This window comes from Macaca nemestrina, chromosome 7 (genome assembly GCF_043159975.1).
Source record: "Macaca nemestrina isolate mMacNem1 chromosome 7, mMacNem.hap1, whole genome shotgun sequence".
Classification (NCBI taxonomy): Eukaryota; Metazoa; Chordata; class Mammalia; order Primates; family Cercopithecidae; genus Macaca; species Macaca nemestrina.
The window spans coordinates 157,230,883-157,255,774 of NC_092131.1; the positions used below are offsets into that span (position 1 = coordinate 157,230,883).

The 24,892-nt window shown below is 41.3% G+C and overlaps 1 protein-coding gene and 1 pseudogene across 5 annotated transcripts in view; one reads left to right on the top strand and one right to left on the bottom strand.

The window, feature by feature from the left end:
• LOC105491147 (U3 small nucleolar ribonucleoprotein protein MPP10-like) overlaps positions 1-17,027 on the top strand; it is a 35,257-nt pseudogene extending 18,230 nt beyond the window's left edge.
• Positions 16,454-24,892, bottom strand: part of LOC105491158 (tripartite motif containing 69) — a 28,265-nt gene continuing 19,826 nt past the window's right edge. For all 5 annotated transcript variants that reach the window (XM_071066934.1, XM_011757325.3, XM_011757317.3 and 2 more), the window contains one exon: positions 16,454-17,050. In XM_071066934.1, the coding sequence (XP_070923035.1) occupies positions 16,509-17,050 (542 nt within the window). In that variant the 3' untranslated portion in view covers positions 16,454-16,508. The remainder of the gene's footprint in view (positions 17,051-24,892) is intronic.

The window sequence follows — 24,892 nt, forward strand, 5'->3', positions numbered from 1 at the left end:
TCTTTTTTTTTGAGGAGTTTGGCTTTTGTCGCCCAGGCAGGAGTGCAACGGCGTGCTCTTGGCTCACTGCAACCTCCACCAGGTTCAAGCGATTCTTCTACCTCAGCCTCCCGAGTAGCGGGGATTACAGGTATGCGCACCATGCCCGGCTAATTTTTGTATTTTTAGTAGAGACGGGGCTTGGACATGTTGGCCAGGCTGGTCTTGAACTCCTGACCTCAGGTGATCCTCCCGCTTTGGCCTCCCAAAGTGCTGGGATTATAGGTGTGACCCACTGTGCCCGACCAATTTCTTTAAAATAATAAATAATAAAAGGAATGCACTGGAAATGACATAAAACATAAATATACTCTACATTCATTATAACTACAACGAACATTTTATTAAAGCATTCGACGTGCCAGTTGCTTTAGTAAGAGCTAGGGAGGGTATAAAGATGATTAAAGTGTTCCTCACTTTTTAGAACTTGAGGTCTAGTAGCAAGTATTTATGTACACCTTTCTGACCTCGTCTCCTATACTCATTCCAATCTAGAGACATTGTTTTCCTTCCTTTTCCTAGGACACACCAAGCATTTCTTGCCTCAGAGCCATTGTACTTGCATTTTCTCTGCCCAGAAGGTTATTTCCCCAGATATGTTCAGTTAACTTCCACACTTCCTTCAGCTCTCTGCTCAAATGTCACAAGCTCAGCGAGGTCTTCTTTGAGTATTCTATGTGTGATAGCAAACTCCTGTCATCACTGGAACTCTATCTTCACAATTTTCAATTATTTTTCTCCCTAATCTCCATTATATATTATATATTCCGTATGTATATTTTTATGTATATACTGTAATGTATGTCGTACATATTTACTTTTTTTTGTTTATTATTTGTCTCACCCAAACCCCAACTAGAATATATATTCCATGAAAGTAGAGGACTGTTGTGCTCAGGACTCCATTCCTGTGTCAGAAAAAAGCTCAGTGAATAGTAGGTGCTCCAGAAATAATGTTAAATGAATAGTACAAGAAAGAAAAATACTACTACTAATAACATAAATGACTGCAGTGGGGAAAGAATATTTAATTTGGTTAGGGGCCATGGCTTAGGAATCCTTGAATAAAAAGTTATTACTTTACTTTGAAAAATAAAGTCCACATGTATAGGACAGTTACATGGCTAACTTCCAAAGGAGATTTATCCAGCATTTCAAGAATCAAGGTGCCAGTTAGATGTGATGAATGACCCTATGATGCCTGGAAATTTTTCCATTACCCTTTGAAATTTTTCTCTCTTTTTTTTGGTTGTCTGGGACCATGTGGAAACAAATGGGTTTGACCTCATTCCCAGAACTACTTGGGAAGATCTGTTCCTGCTAACCATGAACTAAATCTTCACTAGAAGTACCTGTCTGTACTTGATTGTGTTTCTTTTCTTTCCTTTTTCTTCTTTTTTTTTGTGTGTGTGACGGAGTCTCGCTCCATCGCCCAGGCTGGAGTGCAATGGTGCTATCTTCGCTAACTGCAAGCTCTGCCTCCTGGGTTCACGCCATTCTCCTGCCTCAGCCTTCCCAGTAGCTGGGACTACGGGCCTTTTCAGACCTCGCTGGATAGCATATGCTCAAGGATCTGTATTCAAAGAGACCACTCTGTGTGTTCTATCCCAAACCCTTTGAAGAAGAACGTGATTGGCCCAGCTCTTATTTGGGGTCCCTTTCCATCCAATATGATATAACTAAGGGGTGGAATCCTGTGCCCTTTGCCCATTCAGCAGGTGTGTGGAAGGTGACTCTCTCAGGAGGTCGAATAGGGTTAGAGAGAGGGTGTAACTTATCTCTAATGTAGACCTAAGGTGTTTCCTAGTGCTAGGGACCAGGATTCTAAATGAGACCTGAGGGAATGGAGCTGTTGTTGACAAGAGCTGTTAGACAAACAGGACATGGAGGAGGGTAAGTTCAGATACCGAGAAGGAAGCCTGTATACAAAAGCAGATATGATGGGAAGAGCTGAGGCAGTTGACATTAGCCAGGGACTTGCAATCAGGCAAAAAACCATTCACCCTTCAAGGCATTGAATTCTATACTAGATGGGGCTGTCCTTGAGGGGAAGAGTGATGAGTTTGTTCATCATCCAGCATCTAGCACAGTGCCTGGGACATGGTAGGTGTTTGAAACATGGTTGTTGACAGAATGAATAAATGAATAAGTGAATGAGGATACTTGAAGTAGTATCACTTCCTCTCTGAAACTTAAAATCCTTCTTCCAACAACAAGAATAATAGAGATCATGGCCTATATCATATTCTCAATAGACAGTAGATTTCCTCAGGCCCCTTGGCCCCAGATTTGTGTTGACCCCTCTCTTTCCTCCTTGTTGAGGGCAGAATGTTCCTTTGAACTATGTGCTAGTTTAGGCCAGGTGGTTCTTAAAGATCCTTTATTTGGGCATCAATTCTTACCCAGATATGAGAGGTCTGGTCCAGCTCTTGGGAGGCAAGTTGCCCCTGAAAGAAATGTCTGGGCCCAGCCACTGTCCCTGTACAGAGTGGGAGTTAAGAGCCTCTCGGTCGGGCGTGGTGGCTCACACCTGTAATCCTAGCACTTTGGGAGGCTAAGGTAGACGAATCACCTGAGGTCAGGAGTTTGAGACCAGCCTGACCAACATAGAGAAACCCTGTCTCTACTAAAAAAATACAAAAATTAGCCAGATGTGGTGGCACATGCCTGTAATCTCAGCTACTCCAGAGTCTGAGGCAGGAGAATCGCTTGAACCCAGGAGGCGGAGGTTGTGGTGAGCTGAGATGGTGCCATTGCACTCCACCTTGGGCAACAAGAGTGAAACTGCATCTCAAAAAAAAAAAAAAAAAAGCACCTCAGCCACTATAGTACATGATAGCAGTGCCTCTCAGTGAGGCAAGAAACTGCTGAGTGCCTAAAATGGATGTGACCAACACTTCCCACCTTGTCCCCTTGTCCCTTGTTTAGTTACTTCCTGTCTTGCAAGTAAGGCAGGGGTGAGGGAGATTCTCCTGGTCTCATAAGGAGCTGCTGGAGAAGAAACTGAGGGATTAGTGGACCATAGCCCACTAGAGAGTACTAGTGATTCGTATTCCCTTTTCTTCCTGGGTCCTGGGTGAATTTGCCTGCACGTGTGAGAGTCTCAGTCTATTGCTGTAGAACACGATTCTGAGCTACAAGTGAGACAAAGCTGAAAGATGTGTCTTGACTGCATTGTGTGAAAGGCTGGGATGATTCCCACCACCCCACGTTCTAAGGAAAATGGGAAAGGACTGTTTATTAACTACTGTGTGCTTAGAAATATAAACTGAGGTGGATGCCATTGGTATTCCACCCAGACACCCTCAGATCTTTTACCATGCCTGTTCCCACCTCCCCCAGCTTCAATGAGCATTTGCTCCCAAATAGCTAGCCCCTTGAAACTGTTCTTTGGAGGCCTGTGCTCTGGTTGTTGGAGTTGCTTTACCCACATATGCAGAGAATTTAAAGTGCTTGTGAGTTTAGTTTTCCCTTCTAGACCCCCCTGGAAGCTTTTAGCTAATGACCAATAGATGCAAGAACATAAATGCCCCGCTCTTGCTTCCAGTAGAACTAAACTCTGAGGCTCGACTTACACTCCAGAGTTGCCCTCCCTGGTCAGGCTGAGGCCAGTCTTTGTGGCACTCTCACTGAGATCACAGCCTTACTTGACTTCTTCCTCTTCCCTGTCCTGCTTCCCACATACCCCTACTGGTGCCCCTGGAAGCATGTTTTAAAAATAAATTACTTGGACATGAATCATGAGTCCTGGTCTTGAGTTCTACTTTTGAGGAAGCTGATCTAAATTGTCGCACTCTCATTTGCACTTCATAAAAACCTTGTGAAGTAAATGTTATTTTTTATTTATTTATTTATTTTTATTATTATTACTTTTTTTGAGACGGAGTCTCTCTCTGTTGCCCAGGCTGGAGTGCAGTGGTGCGATCTTGGCTCACTGCAAACTCCGCCTCCTGGGTTCACGCCATTCTCCTGCCTCAGCCTCCTGAGTAGCTGGGACCACAGGGGCCCGCCACTATACCCAGCTAATTTTTTGTATTTTTTTAGTAGAGATGGGGTTTCACCATGTTAGCCAGGATGGTCTCAATCTTCTGACCTCGTGATCCGCCTGCCTTGGCCTCCCAAAGTGCTGGGATTACAGGCGTGAGCCACCGCGCCTGGCCGAAGTAAATGTTATTATTCCCCTTTTGCAGATGAGGAAACTGAGGCTCAAAAGGTAGTAATGTATCTGTAGCTTGTGACTTGAATCCAGCTGTGTCTGACTCCAGTGCACTGAATTCCATGAAAAACAATCAGCATTTACATGAAGCTAGCCAGTGGTCTCAGAATTTCAGGTTCTTTTTCAAGGTTACGTAGACAGTTGTCTTCTGAATTGAATCACAGGAATTAAGTAAGTCTGGACTCTCAGACCTAACTACCTACTGCATGTATCAGGGCTCTACTTCAAGAGTCTTTTTCCACATGTGGCTCTGTACAGGTCGGTAAGCTCTTTGAGGACCTGGGCCGTGTGCAACTAATTGCAAAATTTCCAGAGCCTGTCTGGTGCTTGGCACATGATAGGCTCTCAAACAAATATACTTGCAATTAAAGGACCAGCCACAGGGCAGTTTCCTTCACAAAAAGTCAACTCTGGAGAAATCAATTAAGTTAAAATTAAGGGATTTTTCTAAGTCCTTAAAAGGAATTGCCATACCTTGAGTTAGTCTAGTACCTATATTACAACTTAATGCAAAGACTTCAAGCCAACGTTCTCTCTATTTAGTGTCTATCCTCTGATTTATCCTTTCCAGCAGCATTAACTAATTCTGTCAAAAGGTTTTTACCCTTGATTCATTTTCAGATGATATACATATTTTAAGGCCCTAGTGACATCAACTCTAATTCTGGGGAATTATGAATTCCTCTTCCTCATTTTCTATGCAGAAGTCTTCCACTAAAATCAAGCCTGATCATTATATTGGACATCAAACATGAGTAATGCTCAGGATATGACTTAACCACTTTTGGGGTCCAATGATGGCATTATTATTGTTTAAACTGTGGATCAATATCATAACCTCTTGTATTTTTCCACTGATGCTGCCAGTATATTTTCCTTGCTGTGCTTTTATCAACTCTCTCCTCAGTGTACCGACCCAAATAATAATTCAGATACATATTATGGCCCACAGTTCCTGGAATTTTTCTTTTGAAAGCTATGTAGGTGGACTTTGTGATTATGTAAGCATAAAGCTAATGAGATTGGCAGGAGATCCAGCTGAGAGCAGGCAGGTGCTGGACAATCTTCTCTCAGCCTTGCTCTGCTAATGTCTCCCTGGGTGTGGGCTGGCCCCACGCTGCTTCTGTTATGCAGCACAACACGATAACTGCCTGCTGTGCCCTGTCACGTCTTAGTTTCCAACTGTAACTGAGAAATATGGGGTCCAGCTTGGACTCCAGCAGCTTTTAAAGAGGCAGCTTGTATCTAGAATCAGAGCTGGTAAGTTTGGTTTGTGAGACTTCTGTGGTAATAACTGAATTGAATTAGATGCTTATGATGTTAACCCTAAAGCTTTATAGAAAATAGTGCCAGGGAATGTGTGTCAGTTATCTATTGCTGCATAACAAACTACCTCAAAACTTGTAATCCCAGCACTTTGGGAGGCTGAGATGGGCAGATCACGAGGTCAGGCATTCGAGACTAGCCTGGCCAACATGGCGAAACCCTGTATCTACTAAAAATGCAAAAATTAGCCGGGCGTGGTGGTGCATGCCTATAATCCCAGCTATTTGGCAGGCTGAGGCAGGTGAATTGGTTGAGCCAGAAGGCAGAGGTTTCAGTGAGCTGGGATCACGCCATTGCACTCCAGCCTGGGTAACAGAGTGAGACTCCATCTCAAAAAAAAAAAAAAAAATTACTGTTACTTTCTCACGATTCTGAGGGTCTGAAATTTGTACAGGGCACAGTCGGGATAGAATATCTCTGTTTCACTTGGTGCCTCTTAGGGCTGGAATACCCAAACCAGTTTCTTCATTCGTGCTTGATACCATGGTTCAAATGGCTGGAGGTGGCTGAAATAGCTCAATTAGGATCAGAGGTTAGGCCTTGCTGTTGACTGCTTTCCTTGGTTTTCCTTCATGTAATTTCAAGGTCTTTCTCTCTCTCCATATATATACACACACACACACACACACACACGTGCATATGTCATATATATACACACACACACGTACATATATATGTCCATATATATCTCTATATGTGTGTATATATATATATCTTGGTCTTGAGTTCTACTTCTGAGGAAGCTGATCTAAATCGTCCCATTCTCATTTGCATTTCATAAATCCTTGTGAAGTAAAGTAATACATATAGTCTTTCCAGCAGAGTAGTGAGACTTCTTACTTGAGAGTTCAGAGATTACAAGAGTGCAAAATCAGAAACTGTTATGCAGCAATAGATAACTGATATACGTGCCCCGACACTATTTTCTAGGGCTTCCTAAAACCTAGGCTTAGAAGAGACACTGCCACTGCAGTTTTACTAACACAAGTCATAAATCCGTTGAGATTCAAATGGAGGGAACTCTGTAAGATGTGAATAATAGAGGTGTGATTTTTCAAAATCCTCTAATGTAATAACCACTACAGCAGGGTTTATGGACATGGGACACACAGAATAGCAGAGTCTACTAGAGATTGGGAAGTGCCTAGGGTTATCAAGATAAAATATAGGATACTAATGTAAATTTGAATTTCAGATGAATAATGAATAATTTTTAGTACAACTATGTCTCATGCAAGTCAGCATAGCATGTAATATTTGGGACCTAGTTATACTTAAACATGGTTATTTATCTGAAATTCAAATTTAATTGGGAGTTCTATATTTTTTTTTATTATATCTAACAAACCTAGGTGAGAGACTTGTGAATAGCACCAGGGGCTAGGTCCTACAAGCTGTTTTATTAATCTAGTTACAAGGTTGTTTAGGTCAGGTGAGGACCAGGGCATGAGAATGAAGAGGGAGAGGGCAGACGTTCAAAGCTAGTGAGAACAAGTGGGCTGAGCAGGAGGCCTGAGCATCCAGGCGGTGGTCCAAGTGGCTGAGATTGTGACATGGGACTCAGACCAGAGAAGGATTCTCAATTCTGCACAACTGTCCTGACAATCATTTTTTTTTTTCAGGCTTTCAAATAAGGTGGATAATAGTGGTAATTCATAGCGTTGTGGCAAGAATTAAGTATAGGGGTGGCTGGTATGTAGTAAGCACAGAGAACAGGTTAGGTGTAATCACATCAAAGTAACAATTATAGTAATGGTAATAGTGTTGTGCGGATTGAAGCTGGGGCAGAAGGAGTGGGGAAGAGACACACAGGAAACTAACATCCCCAGAACACGTGCTCAGTCCTGGTCCTGGTGCTTTCTATTCTCCATTTTCCTTAATCATAATTGCCTTTGCAGGTACAATAAATCAACTTTATAGATGAGTGAATTGGCTTAGAGGAATTATTAGGTTTGCCTGAGTGGCAGTCGGATCTGCCTGAGACCAGAATCTTTTCCTATAAAGAAAGACGAGTGAATATAGTTCCTGCAGGTGGACCTCAATTCATGGGCCTCCAGTCATATCCTGCTGCCAGCCTTTTCTTACCTTGGCCTCTGTGCTGCCTTAACTCTGAGCCTTCCCTTTTCAATTATGAAATGGGAGAGTAATGCCCATATTGCTTCTCCCAGAGTCTTGTTGGACGTATTCACTGTGGTAAAGGGCATGAAGACATTTTCAAACTCTAACATGCCCATGGATGTTGAAACTGTTCTTGAAGCCTAGCACATAAAGTGTTAATCCTGTATTCTGCTAATTCCAAGCCATGCTAGGATAAGAAAGGCAGCCCTCCCGAAGGCGCTGAAGAAGGAGTGTGGTGGGGTAGGGAGAGGGAGGTGAGTTTGTGTAGTCTGGTGTGGTGTGGAGTGCTATGCTGGCTTTTCCCCCTCTAGAATACTCCAAGACAAGATTCCGGAGGTAAGGCTTTCCCCAAAAGACAACAGAATTTAAGGGCAAAACAGTGGAGTAGGACAAGGCTCATTGCTTTTTGGTAGCCTTGCAAATAGTCCCTTGCCTGGGGCATAGGGAGGTCTAATCCAGTGATTGATAAAATGCTGATTTCACATCTCTGTTATTGTATGCTAAAGATTTGGTACACATTTTTAAGGCCACTGTGAACTTTTAGACTTCCCCAGAGACCAGCAGCTTAGAAATATGTGGGAAAATATTGTCATTATCTATTTTATGGGTGAACGTGATGTAAACAGTGATTGAGAAAGCTTGAGTGAGCTGCATCGTGCCTCTTGCTGGGGTCTTTTCTTTCTCTAATTTACCCTGGGTCTGAATATCCTCCTTGCACATTGGACATGTAGCTGCATTCATTGTTCTCACCAGCTCTGGCCAAATTCACCACATAAGGAACAAAATGGTCTGCAACCACAGACTCATATCCTGGGCAGTAATTTATGATGGTGTGACAAGAGAAGGTTCTAGCTCTGACACATGTTTTCCAAGTTTACCAGAGGTAACAGCATCATTGCTGGTGGGGTGTGTGTGTGTGTCTGTTTGTGATGGGGGTGGCATGGTGGGTAGGCATGAGTGTAAATGAATGTGTGGCCTTCTGAAAGGCATCTCGTGCACACCACAGTTGACGAGAGAGGTGGGAGTGTTTGCTGTTTGATAATGAGATTCAGTGTTATGGGGCTGTTATTTTTAGTGTTTAAGCTATGAAAATCTCATTTTCTCCCTCGAGGCTTTCGTTCTGCCATTCTTTGGTACATCAGGTGAGAAATCAAGTGTCACCTGTTAAAAATGATAACAGATCCCAAGTTAGCTCGTAAAAATTACTGTTCCCCCCAAGTCTCTTTGGTTTGGTAAGAGTGATCTTATAAATTGTGATTTTTATTTGAGATGAGCAAGGAAGGGACAACGAAAGAGAGAGGAGGTTTGAAAGTCTTGAGTTAGAAAAAGAATTGAAAAAAATTAATGGAATTTGATTCTATTCTTTATGGATAATTAAGTATAAATGTCCATGGTAAGTCTATATCTATCTTTGTCTATCTTGAATTTAGTGTGTATGTGCTTGTGTGTGTATCAGATGTCTTTTTGATGTATTCTATGAAAACTTTTTGATGATCTTGGTCTAAATTCCCTTCTTTGGTCATCCTTATATTATATGCTCACACATGTTTTGTGGTCATTGAATTCCTTGAACAGAGCTAGTAAACTGCAAGTCTTAAAGGTCCAGAGGCTTTTCTACTTTGACTATATAGGCTCTACAGACAGAAATTTTTATTGTTCTATTTATTTTTTATTTGGTCTACTATTGCACAAATCTGGTAAATTATTGAAATCCAAGGGGCCTTAACAAGAAGATTTCTGTCTTTGTAAACTTCACTTCCATGGCTCAAGTACCAGCTATCTGGGTAATAACTTCCAAAAGTAGCTTCAGCGGTTAACGTTTCCCATAAGAGTCCAACTTTGAAGTCCAACTGCCTACTTGCCAGCTCCACTTAGGCGTGTAACATGCATCTCAAACTGAATACATCTCCAATCAAGCCCTTAATTCTCTTCATACCTACCTCTGGTTTACTTTTGTTGCAGTATTTTGCTTTTCAGTAAATTCTATCAGCTTTTTGGGTCAACAGCCTTGGGGTCAGCCTTGATTCCTATTTCCCACTCACAGTCCATGTACCCAATTTATCAACAAATTATGTCAGCTCTCCCTTCAAAATTTGTTCAGAATCTGACCATGTCTCATCATCTCCACGCTCCCATCCTGATTCAAGCCACCCCCATCTTTTGTCTTGACTGAGGCAATAGCCTCCTAACTAGTTTTGCCCCTTCCACCGCCTATCCTGCAACAGCAGTCCACATGACCCAACATTGACCAGACGATGTTGCTGTTCTGTTCAGAATGCTCCAGTGGCTTCTTATATTGCACACAGTGAAAGTCTGATCCTTCCATTGGCCATAGGTGCTCTGTGGGCTGCTCCCACCACCCCTGCTCTCACTGCCAGCACACGCTTCATCCACCCTCCCCTCTTCACTCTCCATGAACATGCATGTTCCCATGCGCTTTTTCTCTGTCTGGAATGCTTTTCTTCCACATTTGTGCATACTTTCCCCTCATTTCTTTCTGTCTCTACTCAAGGTCACCTCCTCAGAAAGATTATCTTTCAGGATTTAAAACAGTATTCTCGTTCCCTATATTCCTAATTCTGCTTCCCTTAATATACTTTATTCTTCCTTAACCTACCTTATGGTCAGATGCCGATAACTATTTGTCTGTTTCTTCCCACTCCAATGTAAGCCTTCTACAGTAGGATTTTTTTTTTTTTTGCTTTTATTGCTGTGTTTCCTGTGGCTAGGACAATATCTGACATGTAGAAGTTGCTCAATTCTTATTTGTTAAAGAAATGAATGAATGTGTGCTCTACTGATGCTTTTACAATGTTCTCGTAAGTTCTTTCTAACATTTGTGCAATTATTTTATGTTAATTCTCTGGGATGCGATGCAAGAAAATTTTCCATAACAAGACACTCTGAAAGTGGAGTGCGATTCGTCACTCCTCTCTTCTCACTTACTGAAAGCTCCTTGTTCTGGGGAAGGATCTGGTCAGGGCAGCCTCATAGTAGGCCATCCAGATAGAAATTAAAAACCAGCAGAAGAGCAAGGGATTACAAATCCAGGAGAAGTGTGAAGTACTGACTTCCTTCTCTCTCGGTAAACATTCTGAGAGTGACCTCTTTTCAAAGTCATTCTCTGGGTAAGGTGTTTCTTGAGGCAGGAGAGCCTTGATGACAGCTCTCCCTGGTGACATCTGGGCCCACTTTTACTTTTTATAGCAACTTAGAGGAAAATCTCTTAGTTATAATGCTACTTTGCAAAAACTTTCTAGAAATAAGAATTCAAAACCAAACTATTTTACAACTTTACCTGACTTGTCTATTTTGCTTGGTTCTTCACTCTTTCCCCAGTTCCCCTATGAAAGCTTGGTTCAGTCAGATTATTTTGCTTCAATGTTGTGAAATATTTCTCTGCTTTTTTAATAGCTTTGAATAAGTTTCTGTCAGGGGATGAGTAGGTGAGTGGTGGGTTTCTTAAAAATGAAATAACAGAAAAAGGCCATAAAAAATAAGATGTTTGTAAAACCTATATAGGGTGCTGTGTTTTAAACAAAGTCAGGGATGACTTATCCCTCATTTCATTTTGTCTCTGAAGGGATTGAAGGGAAGTAATCCTGAGTCATGGTCACACACAGTCTGGCAGATGACACCCTCTTTCCTGACGTCCCTAGGGGCAAGGATATGGGTATCTGTAGCTGTCTGTAGCTGTACATTCCAAGGGCTCTCTAGGCCATGAGTTATAGCTGTATAGACTTGGTCCATGCCTACAGGACCTTCTTGTGTCCGATTGCAAAGTAAATGCTTTCAAAAAAATTATTTCTTTTTGGATTTTCTTTTTCATTATTGTCTGCAAAACAAATTCAGTTAGTCCTGATGCTCTCTTCTTTTGGTGTGTTTCCCTTTCTGGTGCCTTCCGACTGCATGGTGTCTCTGGGTGAAGGAGGAGGGGAGTCTCAGGCCCATCAGAGAAGAAGAAGAAAGCTTCCCTGGCCCCTTATATATAAGTGGGCTTCTGATCCACCCTATTTGCTGGGCTCAGGTGGTGGTATAGGTGGACTCCTATGCAATGTTGGGGAGACCTTAGCTTACCTGGGCTGCCTTCTGTTGCTAGGCTTGTATCAGAAAATGCTGGACCTGGATCACCTCTTTTGTAGGTTGGAAGGACATAGGATACCCTGACACTGTGTCGCTTCTCCAGTCCTGGGATCTCAAACTGATGCACCCTCGTCTTCTACCTCTCAGAGTTCCCCCTTTCATTGTCTCTTGAGTTATTTTTGCAATGTTTATTATTGTGCATTGTGGAGAAGACTAGAGAGGGCAAGAATCTGCCATCTTATCCAGGTCAGAAATGGAGGAGTTACATCTTAGAAATTATTTTTAGTCTAATACTTTCATGATCTGAAGGAGAAAGCAAATATTTTGTATGGTCTGTAAGGCTAATTCCTTCTGGTTAATTAAGTAATAGTAAGCCTGGTAAATTCCATTGGTATTAGTCATCACCTGCTTTCTTTTACTCTGAAGTGAGTTCCATTGCCAGGTGCAATGTTGTTTGAGATACCCTGATTGGATATCATGGATGTGCGGGAACAAGCATGATGTCAGGAAAAGAAAACTTCAGCTAGAAACAATTTGTATTCCACTGAGGACTAGTTACTCTCCTGCACATGATGACAAGAGTGAAATGTTAATAATTTTAAAATTATTTGTGAAGGCCGGGCACGGTGGCTCATGCTTGTAATCCCAGCACTTTGGGAGGCCGAGGCAGGTGGATCACAAGATCGGGAGATCAAGACCATCCTGGCTAACACGGTGAAACCCCATCTCTACTAAAAAAAACAAAAAACAAAAAAAAATAGCCAGGCGTGGTGGCAGGCACCTGTAGTCACAGCTACTCGGGAGGCTGAGGCAGGAGAATGGCATGAACCTGGGAGGTGGAGCTTGCCGCAAGCCCATATTGCGCCACTGCACTCCAGGCTGGGAGACAGAGAGAGACTCCATCTCAAAAAAAAAAAAAAAAAAAAGACGCATAGACCAATGGAACAGAATAGAGAACCCAGAAATAAACCCAAATACTTATAGCCAACTGATCTTTGACAAAGCAAACAAAAACATAAAGTGGAGAAAGGACACCCTTTTCAACAAATGGTGCTGGGATAATTGGCTAGCTACGTGTAGAAGAATGAATCCTCATCTCTCACCTTATAAAAAAAATCAACCAAGATGGATTAAGGACTTAAATCTAAGACCTGAAACCATAAAAATTCTAGAAGATAACATTGCAAAAACCCTTCTAGACATTGGCTTAGGCAAGAATTTCATGACCAATAACCCAAAAGCAAATGCAATAAAAGCAAAGATAAATAATTGGGACTTAATTAAACTAAAGAGCTTTTGCACAGCAAAAGTAACAATCAGCAGAGTAAACAGACAACCCATAGAGTGGGAGAAAATTTTCACAATCTATACATCTGACAAAGGACTAATATCCAGAATCTACAACAAACTGAAACAAATCAGTAAGAAAAAAAAACAAACTCCCATCAAAAAGTGGGTTAAGAACATGAATAGACAATTCTCAAAAGAAGATATACAAATGACAACAAACATATGAAAAAATGCTCAACATCACTAATGGTCAGGGAAATGCAAATCAGAACCACAATGCGATACCACCTTACTCCTGCAAGAATGACCATACTCAAAAACATCAAAAAACTGTAGATGTTGGCATGGATGCAGTGAACAGGGAACACTTCTACATTGCTGGTGGGAAGTAAACTAGTACTACCACTGTGGAAAACCGTGTGGCGATTCCTTAAAGAACTAAAAGTAGAACTACTTGATTGAGCAGTCCTACTACTGGGTATCTACCCAGAGGGAAAGAAATCATTATATGAAAAAGATACTTTCACATGCTTGTTTATAGCAGTACAATTCACAATTGCAAAATCATGGAACCAACCCAAATGCCCATCAATCAAAGAGTGGATAAAGAAACTGTGGTATGTTTATACACTGGAATACTACTCAGCCACAAAAAGGAATGAATTAACGGCATTTGCAGTGACCTCGATGAGATTGTAGACTGTTATTCTAAGTGAAGTAACTCAGGAATGGAAAACCAAACATTGTATGTCCTCACTGATATGTGCAAGCTAAGCTATGAGGATGCAAAGGCATAAGAATGATACAGTGGACTTTGGGGACTTGGAGGGAAGAGTAGGAGGGGGGCGAGGGATAAAAGACTACAAATACGATGCAGTGTACACTGCTCAGGTGATGGGTGCACCAAAATCTCACAAATCACCACCAAAGGTTACTCATGTAACCAAATACCACCTTTACCCCAATAACTTGTAGAAAAATTTTTTTTAAGTAAAAATAAATACATAAATAAAACATGTTGCTTTAGTTCAGTGGCTGGCTGCCCCAGCCACACATTAGAATCGCCTGAGAGCTTTTAGAAATTAGTGGCCTGTAGCCACTGTACACGGGGACTCTAGCAGGGTTTCACTTGCTGGAGATCTTTACTTGATTGGTCTTGGCTGGAGTCCAGGCATCTAAATTTTTTTAAAGCTTCCTCCATGAACCTAATGTGTATTCAGAGTTAAGAACCATTGCATCTTAAGAATAATATATTTCAAACCTGGGCAACATAGCGAGACCTCGTCTCGACTAAAAATAAAAATTTAGTTGGGCGTAGTTGCCTGCGCCTATAATCCTAGCTACTTGAGAGGCTGAGGTGGGAGGACCCAAGAGTCCCAGGCTGCAATGAGCCATGTTCGTGCCACTGTACTCCAGCCTGGGTGACAGAGTAAGACCTTATCTTAAAAAATAATAATAATATATTTCAGCTGTAACTTTTTATACCTTAGAAGTGAATTTTTAGTCAGATTACTTTCTATTGGCATGCCGTTCTTTTTATGCTGCTTTTATACCCTTTAAGACATTAAGCAAGATTCCAGGCACAAAACATGTTCTTACTACGTTCTGATTGAAGTGAAATCATAAAAAAAAAAAAAGACAATTTCTTAAATGTAGTCTTAATCCTGTTATGGCTGTGTATCCAAATCAGTTGTAAATGTATGCATATTGTATATAACAAACTACATGGGCCGGGCGCGGTGGCTCAAGCCTGTAATCCCAGCACTTTGGGAGGCCGAGACGGGCGGATCACGAGGTCGGGAGATCGAGACCATCCTGGCTAACACGGTGAAACCCCGTCTCTACTAAAAATACAAAAAAACTAGCCGGGCGAGGTGGCGGGCGCCTGTAGTCCCAGCTACTCGGGAGGCTGAGAAAGGAGAATGGCGTAAACCCGGGAGGCAGAGCTTGCAGTGAGCTGAGATCCGGCCACTGCACTCCAGCCTAGGCGACAGAGCGAGACTCCGTCTCAAAAAAAAAAAAAAAAAAAAAAAAACTACATGAATATTGCCCGTAGCATTTGCATTATTTTTCACATACACACATTTAAGTTTTTGCCCTGACCCCCCAAAAAAACCAAAAACTGTGCTAATTATAATTTTAGAGGACCAATGCTGAAGGTCCTAAAAAGTCCCCCCAAAACTGTCAGCTATGGAGAATAAAGCCCATTTAGATGAGGACTTCCAAAGAAAGGAAATAGGGACAATCAATCAAGAGTACTGCTGAGATCAATGATGTTGAGAATTTTAGACTTGGAACAAGCTCAAGGATGAGTATGTTGGAGAGAACAAGATGCAAAATACTACTTAAATTATAGGCAGGAATGATGAAAAAGGATGTAGTCAAAAGTAGATGGAGGTGGGGTGTGGTGGCTCACATCTGTAATCCTAGAACTTTGGGAGATCAAGGTGGAAGGATGCTTGAGGTCAGGAATTCAAGACTAGCCTAGGCAACATAATGAGACCCCATCTCTCAGACTGCATATATATGCATGTCTCCTGCAGATAGATAAAGCAGAGAAATGGAACTGAGAAAGGAAGGGAAAGAATCACAGATTTGCTGGACTAAAATGTATCTTGAGAGAATTCAAGGCAAGATTATAAACTAGTCCAGATCATTTCCTACTTTTTTATTTAAGCCTGTGGAGCATGGTTTAAAATTATAGGACAGGCATGGTAGCTCACACTTATAATTCCAACACTTTGGAAGGCTGAGGCATGAGGATCTCTTAAGCCCAAGAGTTCCAGAAAAGCCTGGGCAACATGGTGAAACCCCATCTCTACTTGTGGTGGTGTGCACCTATTGTCCCAGCTACTCAGGGTCTGAGGTAGGAGGATTGCTTGAGCCCAGGAGGTTGAGGCTACAGTGAGCCATGATCATGCCACTGCACTCCAGCCTAGGCAACACAGCAAGACTCTGTCTCAAAAAAATAAAATAAAATAAAATTACAGCAGTAAGTTCTAAAAAAAGAAATAAGATGAAAATGTATATCGAAAAATAATTAAATAGTAAGAAGAGTGAACTACTGAAAATTCATCTGCTAGGGGTCATTATGCTGGAAAATATGACAGCATGATAATTTCTGGGCATATTTGAAAAGGGTTCCCAAACATCACAAACTCAAGTTGCAGTTTGCTCCAGTAACAGTAGCATGATGATCACTCTCATAAGAGTGGCTCCTGTGTCACGAAAGACCCCAGAGAAGAATCATATCTTGAAAGGCTCCAGTGAAATCCATTTAGGATACTGAAAGAATGGAATTTGATTTGTGCATCCTCTTTTCATTATTCCATCGTTCCCCGTAAATTGAGAAGAGAATCCAGTGAGACAGTGAGACTGGTAAAATATTTCAATACCTCTTTAATAACACTCTGAGTTTGTATAATAGTATGACTCATTACTGTGGATGTAAGATGTGCAATGGTTCTTTATTCTCTCCACCATCATTAAGGCAGGGGCAGAAGTAGGGATAAAGTTTCTCTATGAAAGTGTTACTGAAGGTATAAATGTGAGTCATGGTTTTAGCATTGTAGAAGGACACCTGCCCTCCTTCATAATCCAGGTATATGCCCACTTTGTCGAGGTTGTTAGTCAGTGTCAGACTGCAAGAAGGCAAATCCAGAGCCTTTAGATCAGTTTGGTTCCTTAGTCTTAAAAGCCAGAATCCTTGCTCAGGAGTTAGAGGACAGCTGCCTTTCCGAATGATGGATTCTCTGACGACTCCAACTGTCCATTTTGTCTTCTTTGCTACTTCTACTTCCCAGTACCACTTTCCAGAGGTGAAGCCTCTTGAGCCCAGCACAGCCACACTTGAGTCAAACCTCTCTGGATCATCAGGCATTACCTTCTTAATGTCACCATGCCAGACGCTGGTTTGGTTTTTGGAGAGCACCAGATTTGGGTGAGCTGTTTTAGGGTCCAGAGTTAGTGGAGATAGGCCTAGTAAGAAAATAAAAGAAAGCAGAGCATGGGAGAAAAGGGGGTAAACACAAATTCCCATAGTGAAAGATAGTGTTTCATATTCCACAGTACTTTATCTCCCCATACACATAGACTCTTAGACAGGCAAGCAATTACTTACATGCTTTTTTTTTTTTTTTTTGAGACAGACACTCTGTTGCCCATGCTGGAGTGCAGCGGTGCGATCTCAGCTCACTGCAACCTCCACTTCCTAGGCTCAAGAAATTCTCATGCCTCAGCCCCCCAAGTAGCCAGGATTACAGGTGTGTGCCACCACACCTGGCTAACCTTTTTAATTTTTTAGTAGAGATAGGGTTTCACCATGTTGGCCAGACTGGCCTCGAACTCCTGGCCTCAAGTAACCCGCCTGCCTCGGCCTCCCAAAGGACTGAGATTACAGACATGAGCCACCGCACTTGGCCACTTACATGCTTTTTATTGTTTGGGTATCCATGTTACTATATTCTAGACATTTTTTTTTTTTTTTTTTTTTTGAGACAGAGTCTCGCTCTGTCGCCCGGGCTGGAGTGCAGTGGCCGCATCTCAGCTCACTGCAAGCTCCGCCTCCCGGGTTCACGCCATTCTCCTGCCTCAGCCTCCTGAGTAGCTGGGACTACAGGCGCCCACCACCGCGCCCGGCTAATTTTTTGTATTTTTTAGTAGAGACGGGGTTTCACCGTGTTAACCAGGATGGTCTCGATCTCCTGACCTCGTGATCCGCCCGTCTCGGCCTCCCAAAGTGCTGGGATTACAGGCTTGAGCCACCGCGCCCGGCCTATTCTAGACATTTTTATATTTAGTGTAAAAATCTGGGTTTACTCTGAAGTAATTTATGCTCCACTAAAGGAAACAATACAAATAATATAAACCTGTACTAATAAATATAAGAAAATACAAATGCCAAAGGGGTAAACATTAGGTAAGGATGTTCTAGAAAAGCTTTCTGAGGAAGGTAAGTATTCGGTTGTGATATATATGCGATGTATTTAGGATGTTTTGAATAAACAGAGGGAAAGAAATAAATGGATTAAAAACAGTCCCTTGTGTGGAAAAGAACACAAGAGCTTGCCTGTTAGACACAGGCAAGACTGAACTAATTGGTACAGAGTTTAGAGGACAATAGTGAGAGGTTTATGTTTGTTTAACAGATGATGAGATTTTTGAGATCTGGAGTGGTTTATATCATTGCTACTCATAACGTGGTCCACATACCATGTGGTTAACAGTCTGGGACAAAGATATATAGAAATTAGGAGTAAACTTTTAGAAATCTTCATAATAAATTGACAGTAATTGTATGTTAGTTGAATCTAATAATTACAAAATTGGGCTTGTACTTTGTAATCTTTCCCTTTTTAATTTTACTTTTTTGAGTAATTTATATTGTATTCTACAAAAGTATCAGTCCATGACAGATTGAGACTTTTTAAATTGGCCCTTCATCACAGATAATTTTACAAGCATTGATTTAGACAATTCAAAGGGCAGCAGCATAAAAAAGAATATCTAGGCTAAATGAAGAGAAGTTGAAAGCTGACCAGTAAGAGGATGAGACAAATTCCAGATGTGAGATCATTGGACCTTGGCATGAAATTTGATAAAGAAGACATAATATCTGTGTGTGTTCATACCATGGACGCAGATACATATATGTATGCATTCATGCATTTGTTGTTATTGGATTTATTTATCCTTGGAAGCAAAATCAATCTAGTTTCTCTCTCTCTCTCTCTCTCTCTCTCTCTCTTTTTATTTTTTTTTTATTTTTTGAGATAGAGTCTTGCTCTGTCCCCCAGGCTGGAGTGCAGTTGCACAACCTTGGCTCACTGCAACCTCCGCCTCCTGGATTTAAGCAATTCTCCTGCTTCAGCCTCCCAAGTAGCTAGGATTACAGGCATGCACCACCACACTCAGGTGATTTTTTTGTAATTTTAGTAGAGACAGGATTTCACCACGTTGGCCAGGCTAGTCATGAACTCTAGTCTAACTCTATCTTCTCAGAAAAACCTGAGTCTTTTCCATCATCCCAAGGACTTCTCTTTCCAACAAGAGGCTTTGAAGAATTAAGAATCTTAAATTTTTCCATATAGGCTAAATCCCTATCTGCTTACATATCCCCATTCACTTTGGGTTGTTCATCTTTCTGATGTGAGGACTAGGTTTTCTTTGGAGGTATCATAAAGACTTTTTAGCAACCTTTTGGAATCCCAGTCTGCTCTCTTTGCTAAGCCTCTGATACACCTCTAGCTAGTTCAGCCTGCATTGGCTCTGAAGATTCCTATGAGTCAGCTTTTTGTCCTCTCTTTCCTTCTCATGCTGTATTCGTATAACAAAAAGTTCTGTCAGCTCCACCTTCAAAATATATCTTGTGCCCAAACACTTCTGACTACTTCCAGAAATATCACTGGCCTGGAACTACTGCAATAGCTTTTTACTCTTCTGTTTCCCCTCTTGCCCATCTGCACCCTATTCTATACATATCATGAATGAGATCATGCCATTTTCCTGCTCAACATACTTGTATGTTTACCACCACATCTGAGATAAAATCCAGAGTCCTTACAGAGGAAAAAAGAGCCACATGATTTACCTACCTCTCTACTACATCTCCTACCACACTCTCCCTCATTTACTTTGATTCATCCACCCTTGCCTTTTGGCAGTTCCTTGAATATAATGAAGTTCATTCCTACTTCAGGGTCCTTACAGTTTCTTCCCTTGTCCTAGAATGCTTTTTTCCCGTATTGTTCACTCCACATTGTTTGGGCATTTGTTCATGCAAATATTTTAAATTGAATAATTCCCTAAGCTAGAATAGGCAGACTACAACCAACAGGTCAAATCTGGCCCACTGCCTACTTTGTAAGTAAAGTTTTATTGGAGTACATTTATGACCATTCATTTATATGTTGTCTGTAGCTTCTTTTTCACTACAAGAGCAGAGTTAAGTAGTTGCAACAAAGACCATACACCTGCAAAGCCTAAAATATTTACTCTTCAAACCTTTACAGAAAAAGTGCCAGCTCCTGCTCTAAAGCAACAGCCTAATTTATAAGCCTGGCAGAAAAGGAGAATATATGGATCTACAAAATAAGCAAAGACTTAGAAATAAAAAGTATGGAATATATTTTACAAAGGTCTGACCACAGTTATCATAGAAAAACAATTTCCCACTCTGTATAGAGGGAGAGTATATAGATAAATAATACATTATTAACAGTCATGTATTAAATAAATTTCATTTGGTTTTCTTGATGTAAAATTATACCAAAAATTTAAAAATCAGTAATGCACTTTAAAAGATTGCTAGAAGTGAAGTTTGGCTTTACAGAGCAAAGTATACAGGAAGAAAAACTCTGTATCATACTAAGGCGCTACAGTTTGCTGAGCAGAGTAACACAGAGGAGGGAACTTCACGGAAACTTTTGAACATTTACAAAGGGATTCTCTCAAGGCTGTGGCTGAGTACTGATCTGCACATGCATGTAGTGAAACTCATCAAGGCCAGAGAAAGAATCTCCAGAAATCAGTAGACCGAACAATTTCTGCAGCTCACACAAGGCTGGGAATAATTTTCAATCTTGCCAACCAGAATGGAAAAATGTCATAATATGTCAACATCAGGTAGAGTGATCAGAAGGGCATATTACTTTAGAAAATGGACTAAGCGCTAGATTAAAGGCTGTTCTTGAACCACTCTAACAAGGCTTTATTTAAGCCTCAAAAGGAACAAATGATTTCATACAATGTTAACTGCATGCCAGAGTTAAATTCAATAGAACTGAAAGAACTACAACAAAATCCAGCAAATATAAAATTCACCAATATGAATTCATCAGTATGAACAATATGAAATTCATTGTATTTGGCATCCAGTAAAAAATTACCAACCAGAAGAGACAAATCTCCAGGCAGCAAAATTTCAAATAATTTACATTAACACTCTACCCTCAGGGAGAGGGAGCATAACTACCCACTCCTTAAGCGTGGGCTGTGCACAATGACTGCCTTCCAAAGCATACAAGTGTAGAAGGAGGAAAAAAGAGTATAGTAGAGAAACCTGACACTTTCTCAGCCAGGTGATGAAAGTCAACATCAATAGTCATAAATCATGTTGACAGTATGAACACTTAATATGACGTGATGACAATGGCACTTTAACGCTACTGTCTTCCTCTCCCAACTCATAACCCAAATTTTATGAGGAAAACATCACACAAATTGCAATAGTGCAGCATCCTTACAAAATATATGACCAGTACTCCTCAAAACTGTCTAAGTCATAAAAAATAAGGCAAGTTTGAGAAACTGTCACAGCCAAGGGGAGCCTAAAGAAAATGACAACTTAGTGTAATGTGGCATCTTAGATGGGAACCTGAAACAGAAAAATGACTTAGGTAAAAACTAAGAAAATCTAAAGGAACTGTGGATTTTAGTTAATAATGTATCAATTTTGGTTCATTAGTTGTTAAAAATGTTAAATCTAAGATGTTAATAATAAGGAAAACTGAGGATGGGGCATATAAAAAACTCTATACTATCTTCTCAGTTTTTCTGTAAAATTAAAAAATCTAAAAGTGTCCTGAAAAATAAAGCCCATTAAAAAGTAAAAGATGGCCGGGCGCAGTAGCTCAAGCCTGTAATCCCAGCACTTTGGGAGGCCGAGACGGGCGGATCATGAGGTCAGGAGATCGAGACCATCCTGGCTAACACGGTGAAACCCCGTCTCTACTAAAAAATACAAAAAAACTAGCCGGGCGAGGTGGCGAGTACCTGTAGTCCCAGCTACTCGGGAGGCTGAGGCAGGAGAATGGCATGAGCCCAGGAGGCGGAGCTTGCAGTGAGCTGAGATCCAGCCACTGCACTCCAGCCTGGGCGGCAGAGCAAGACTCCGCGCTCAAAAAAAAAAAAAAAAGAAAAAGATTACTAGCCAAGCAAAGCAGCAGGAAAATATGACTCGCAGTCAGGAGAACAATCAAACAATAAAATCAGGCCCAGAAATGACAATGATGATCGAATTAGCAGACAAGGACACTAAAATGGATAAATGTCTTCCATTTTTTTAAGAATGTAGAGGAAGGCATGAACATGGTGAGAAGAGAAAGGAAAGATATTAAAAGACCCAAATGAAACTTCTAGAGATGAAATGAAATGTATATAAAATGAAAATATCTTGAACAATATTAAGAGAAGATTAGACTGTGCAGAAGAAAAGATGAGAACTTGAATAACAATAGAAACCATTTAAAGTGTGAGGCAAAAAAAGACTAAAATAAAGACTGAATATCGATGACATGAGACAACTTGACAGTATCAAGCTGTCTAAAATATGTAAAATTAGACTCCAAGAAGGAGAGAAGGAAAAGGGGTTGGTAAAAAAGTATTTGAAGAAATACCAGCTGATATTATTCCAAATTTGTTGAAAATTATAAACTCTTAGATCCAAGAAGCTTGATGAAGCACAATCAGAATAAATACAAAGAAAATCACACCAAGACCCCATATAATCAAATTGATGGAAGCAAGTGACAAAAAGCAAGTCTTAAAATTAGCCAAAGAGGGCTGGGCGCGGTGGCTCACGCCTGTAATCCCAACACTTTGGGAGGCCGAGGCAGGCGAATCATGAGGTCAGGAGATGGAGACCATCCTGGCTAACACAGTGAAACCCCGTCTCTACTAAAATACAAAAAATTAGCCAAGCATGGTGGCGGGCACCTGTAGTCCTAGCTACTCGGGAGGCTAAGGCAGGAGAATGGCATGAGCCCAGGAGGCAGAGCTTGCAATGAGCTGAGATTGCGCCACCGCACTCCAGCCTGGGCAACAGAGCGAGACTCCGTCTCAAAAAAAAAAAAAAAAAAATTAGCCAAAGAGACCAGGCACAGTGGCTTATGCCTGTAATCCCAGCACTTTAGGAGGCCAAGGCAGGTGAATCACTTGAGGTCAGGAGTTGGAGACCACCCTGGCCAACATGGTGAAACCCCATCTCTACTAAAAATTTTAAAACAAATAAAAAAAGTTAGCCAGGCATGGTGGTGCATGCCTTCATCCTAACTACTGGGGAGGCTGAGGTAGGAGGATTCCTTGAACCCAGTAAGCAGAGGTTGTAGTGAACCCAGATCAGGCCACTATACATTCTAGCCTGGGCGACACAGCAAGGTTCTGTTTAAAAAAAAAAAGAAGAAGAAGATGATGAAAGGGAAAGCTAAAAGGCACTCAATCCAAAAGAAGGACGGTATAGAGAAAAAAAGGAAGAAAAGCCAGATAGTATGGTTAAAAAACCAATAACCAAAATGGTTGATTTAAGCCCAGTTTTACTAATAACATTAAATGTAAATAGTCAAAACACTTCAATTGACAGACAGAGATTGTCAGATTGAATAAAAAAGCAAGACTAAACTATATGCCTGCTACATAAAACCTACCTAAAATATAAAAACACAAGTTAAAAGTAAGGTGATGGGAAAACATGTATTGTGCAAACAGATAATTTTGATTGATTAAAGAAACAAATCTAAAGAAAACCAGAGTGATAATACTGTATTAGACAAAACAGACTTCAGGGCCGGGCGTGGTAGCTCATGCCTGTAATCCCAGCACTTTGGGAGGCCGAGGCAGGCGGATCATGAGGTCAGGAGTTCGAGACCATACTGGCTAACACGGTGAAACCTCGCCTCTAATAAAAATACTAAAAATTAGCCGGGCATGGTGGCAGGCGCCTGTAGTCCCAGCTACTCGGGAGGCTGAGGCAGGAGAATGGCGTGAACCCGGGAGGTGGAGCTTGCAGTGAGCTGAGATCGTGCCACTGCACAGGGATAAAGATGACCATTTTATAATTTTAGTGAGATTGAGGCATCAAAAGATAATAACAATCTTAAGAGTATATTCACCTAAATAATAGAGCTGCAAAATACATGCAGCATCTTGAGGAGTTTTATGACCAGTCAGTGACTCACTTGGTAAATTGGACTGTATTAAAATTTAAAATGCTTGTTCTTTGAAAGACCCTGTTAGAAAATGAAAAAGCGGCCAGGCGTGGTGGCTCATGCCTGTAATCCCAGCACTTTGGGAGGCCGAGGCGGGTGGATCATGAGGTCAGGAGATCGAGACCATCCTGGCTAATATGGTAAAACTACATCTCTACTAAAAATGCAAAAAAATTATCCGGGCGTGGTGGCGGGTACCTGTAGTCCCAGCTATTCAGGAGGAGGCTGAGGCAGGAGAATGGCGTGAACCTGGGAGGCGGAGCTTGCAGTGAGCCGAGATCGAACCACACTCGAGCCTGGGTGACAGAGCGAGACTCCATCTCAAAAAAAAAAAAAGAAAGAAAGAAAAAAAAAGGCAAGCCATGGAGAGAAAATATTTAAGAAATATATATCTGATAAAGGATTTGTATCCTTTACAACTTAATAATAAAACAATTTAATAAAAATATAGACAAAAGATTGAACACAACCAAAAAAATATATGAATGGCAAGGAAGCACATGAAAAGACCCTCAGCAAGGTTGCTCATTAGGGATATGCAGCTGGGCACCACAGCTCATGCCTGTAATTCCAACACTTTGGGAGGCTGAGGTGGATGGATCACTTGAGGCCAGGAGTTCAAGATCAGCCTGACCAACATGGCAAAACCTCGTCTCTACTAAAAATACAAAAATTAGCTAGGCATGGCAGTGCACGCCTGTAATTCCAGCTACTCGTTAGTCTGAGGCACAAGAATCACTTGAGCCTCGGAGGCAGAGGTTGCAGTGAGCTGAGATGCACCACTGTACTCTAGCCCGGGCATCAGAGTGATACTCTGTCCCACCCTCCCACCAAAAAA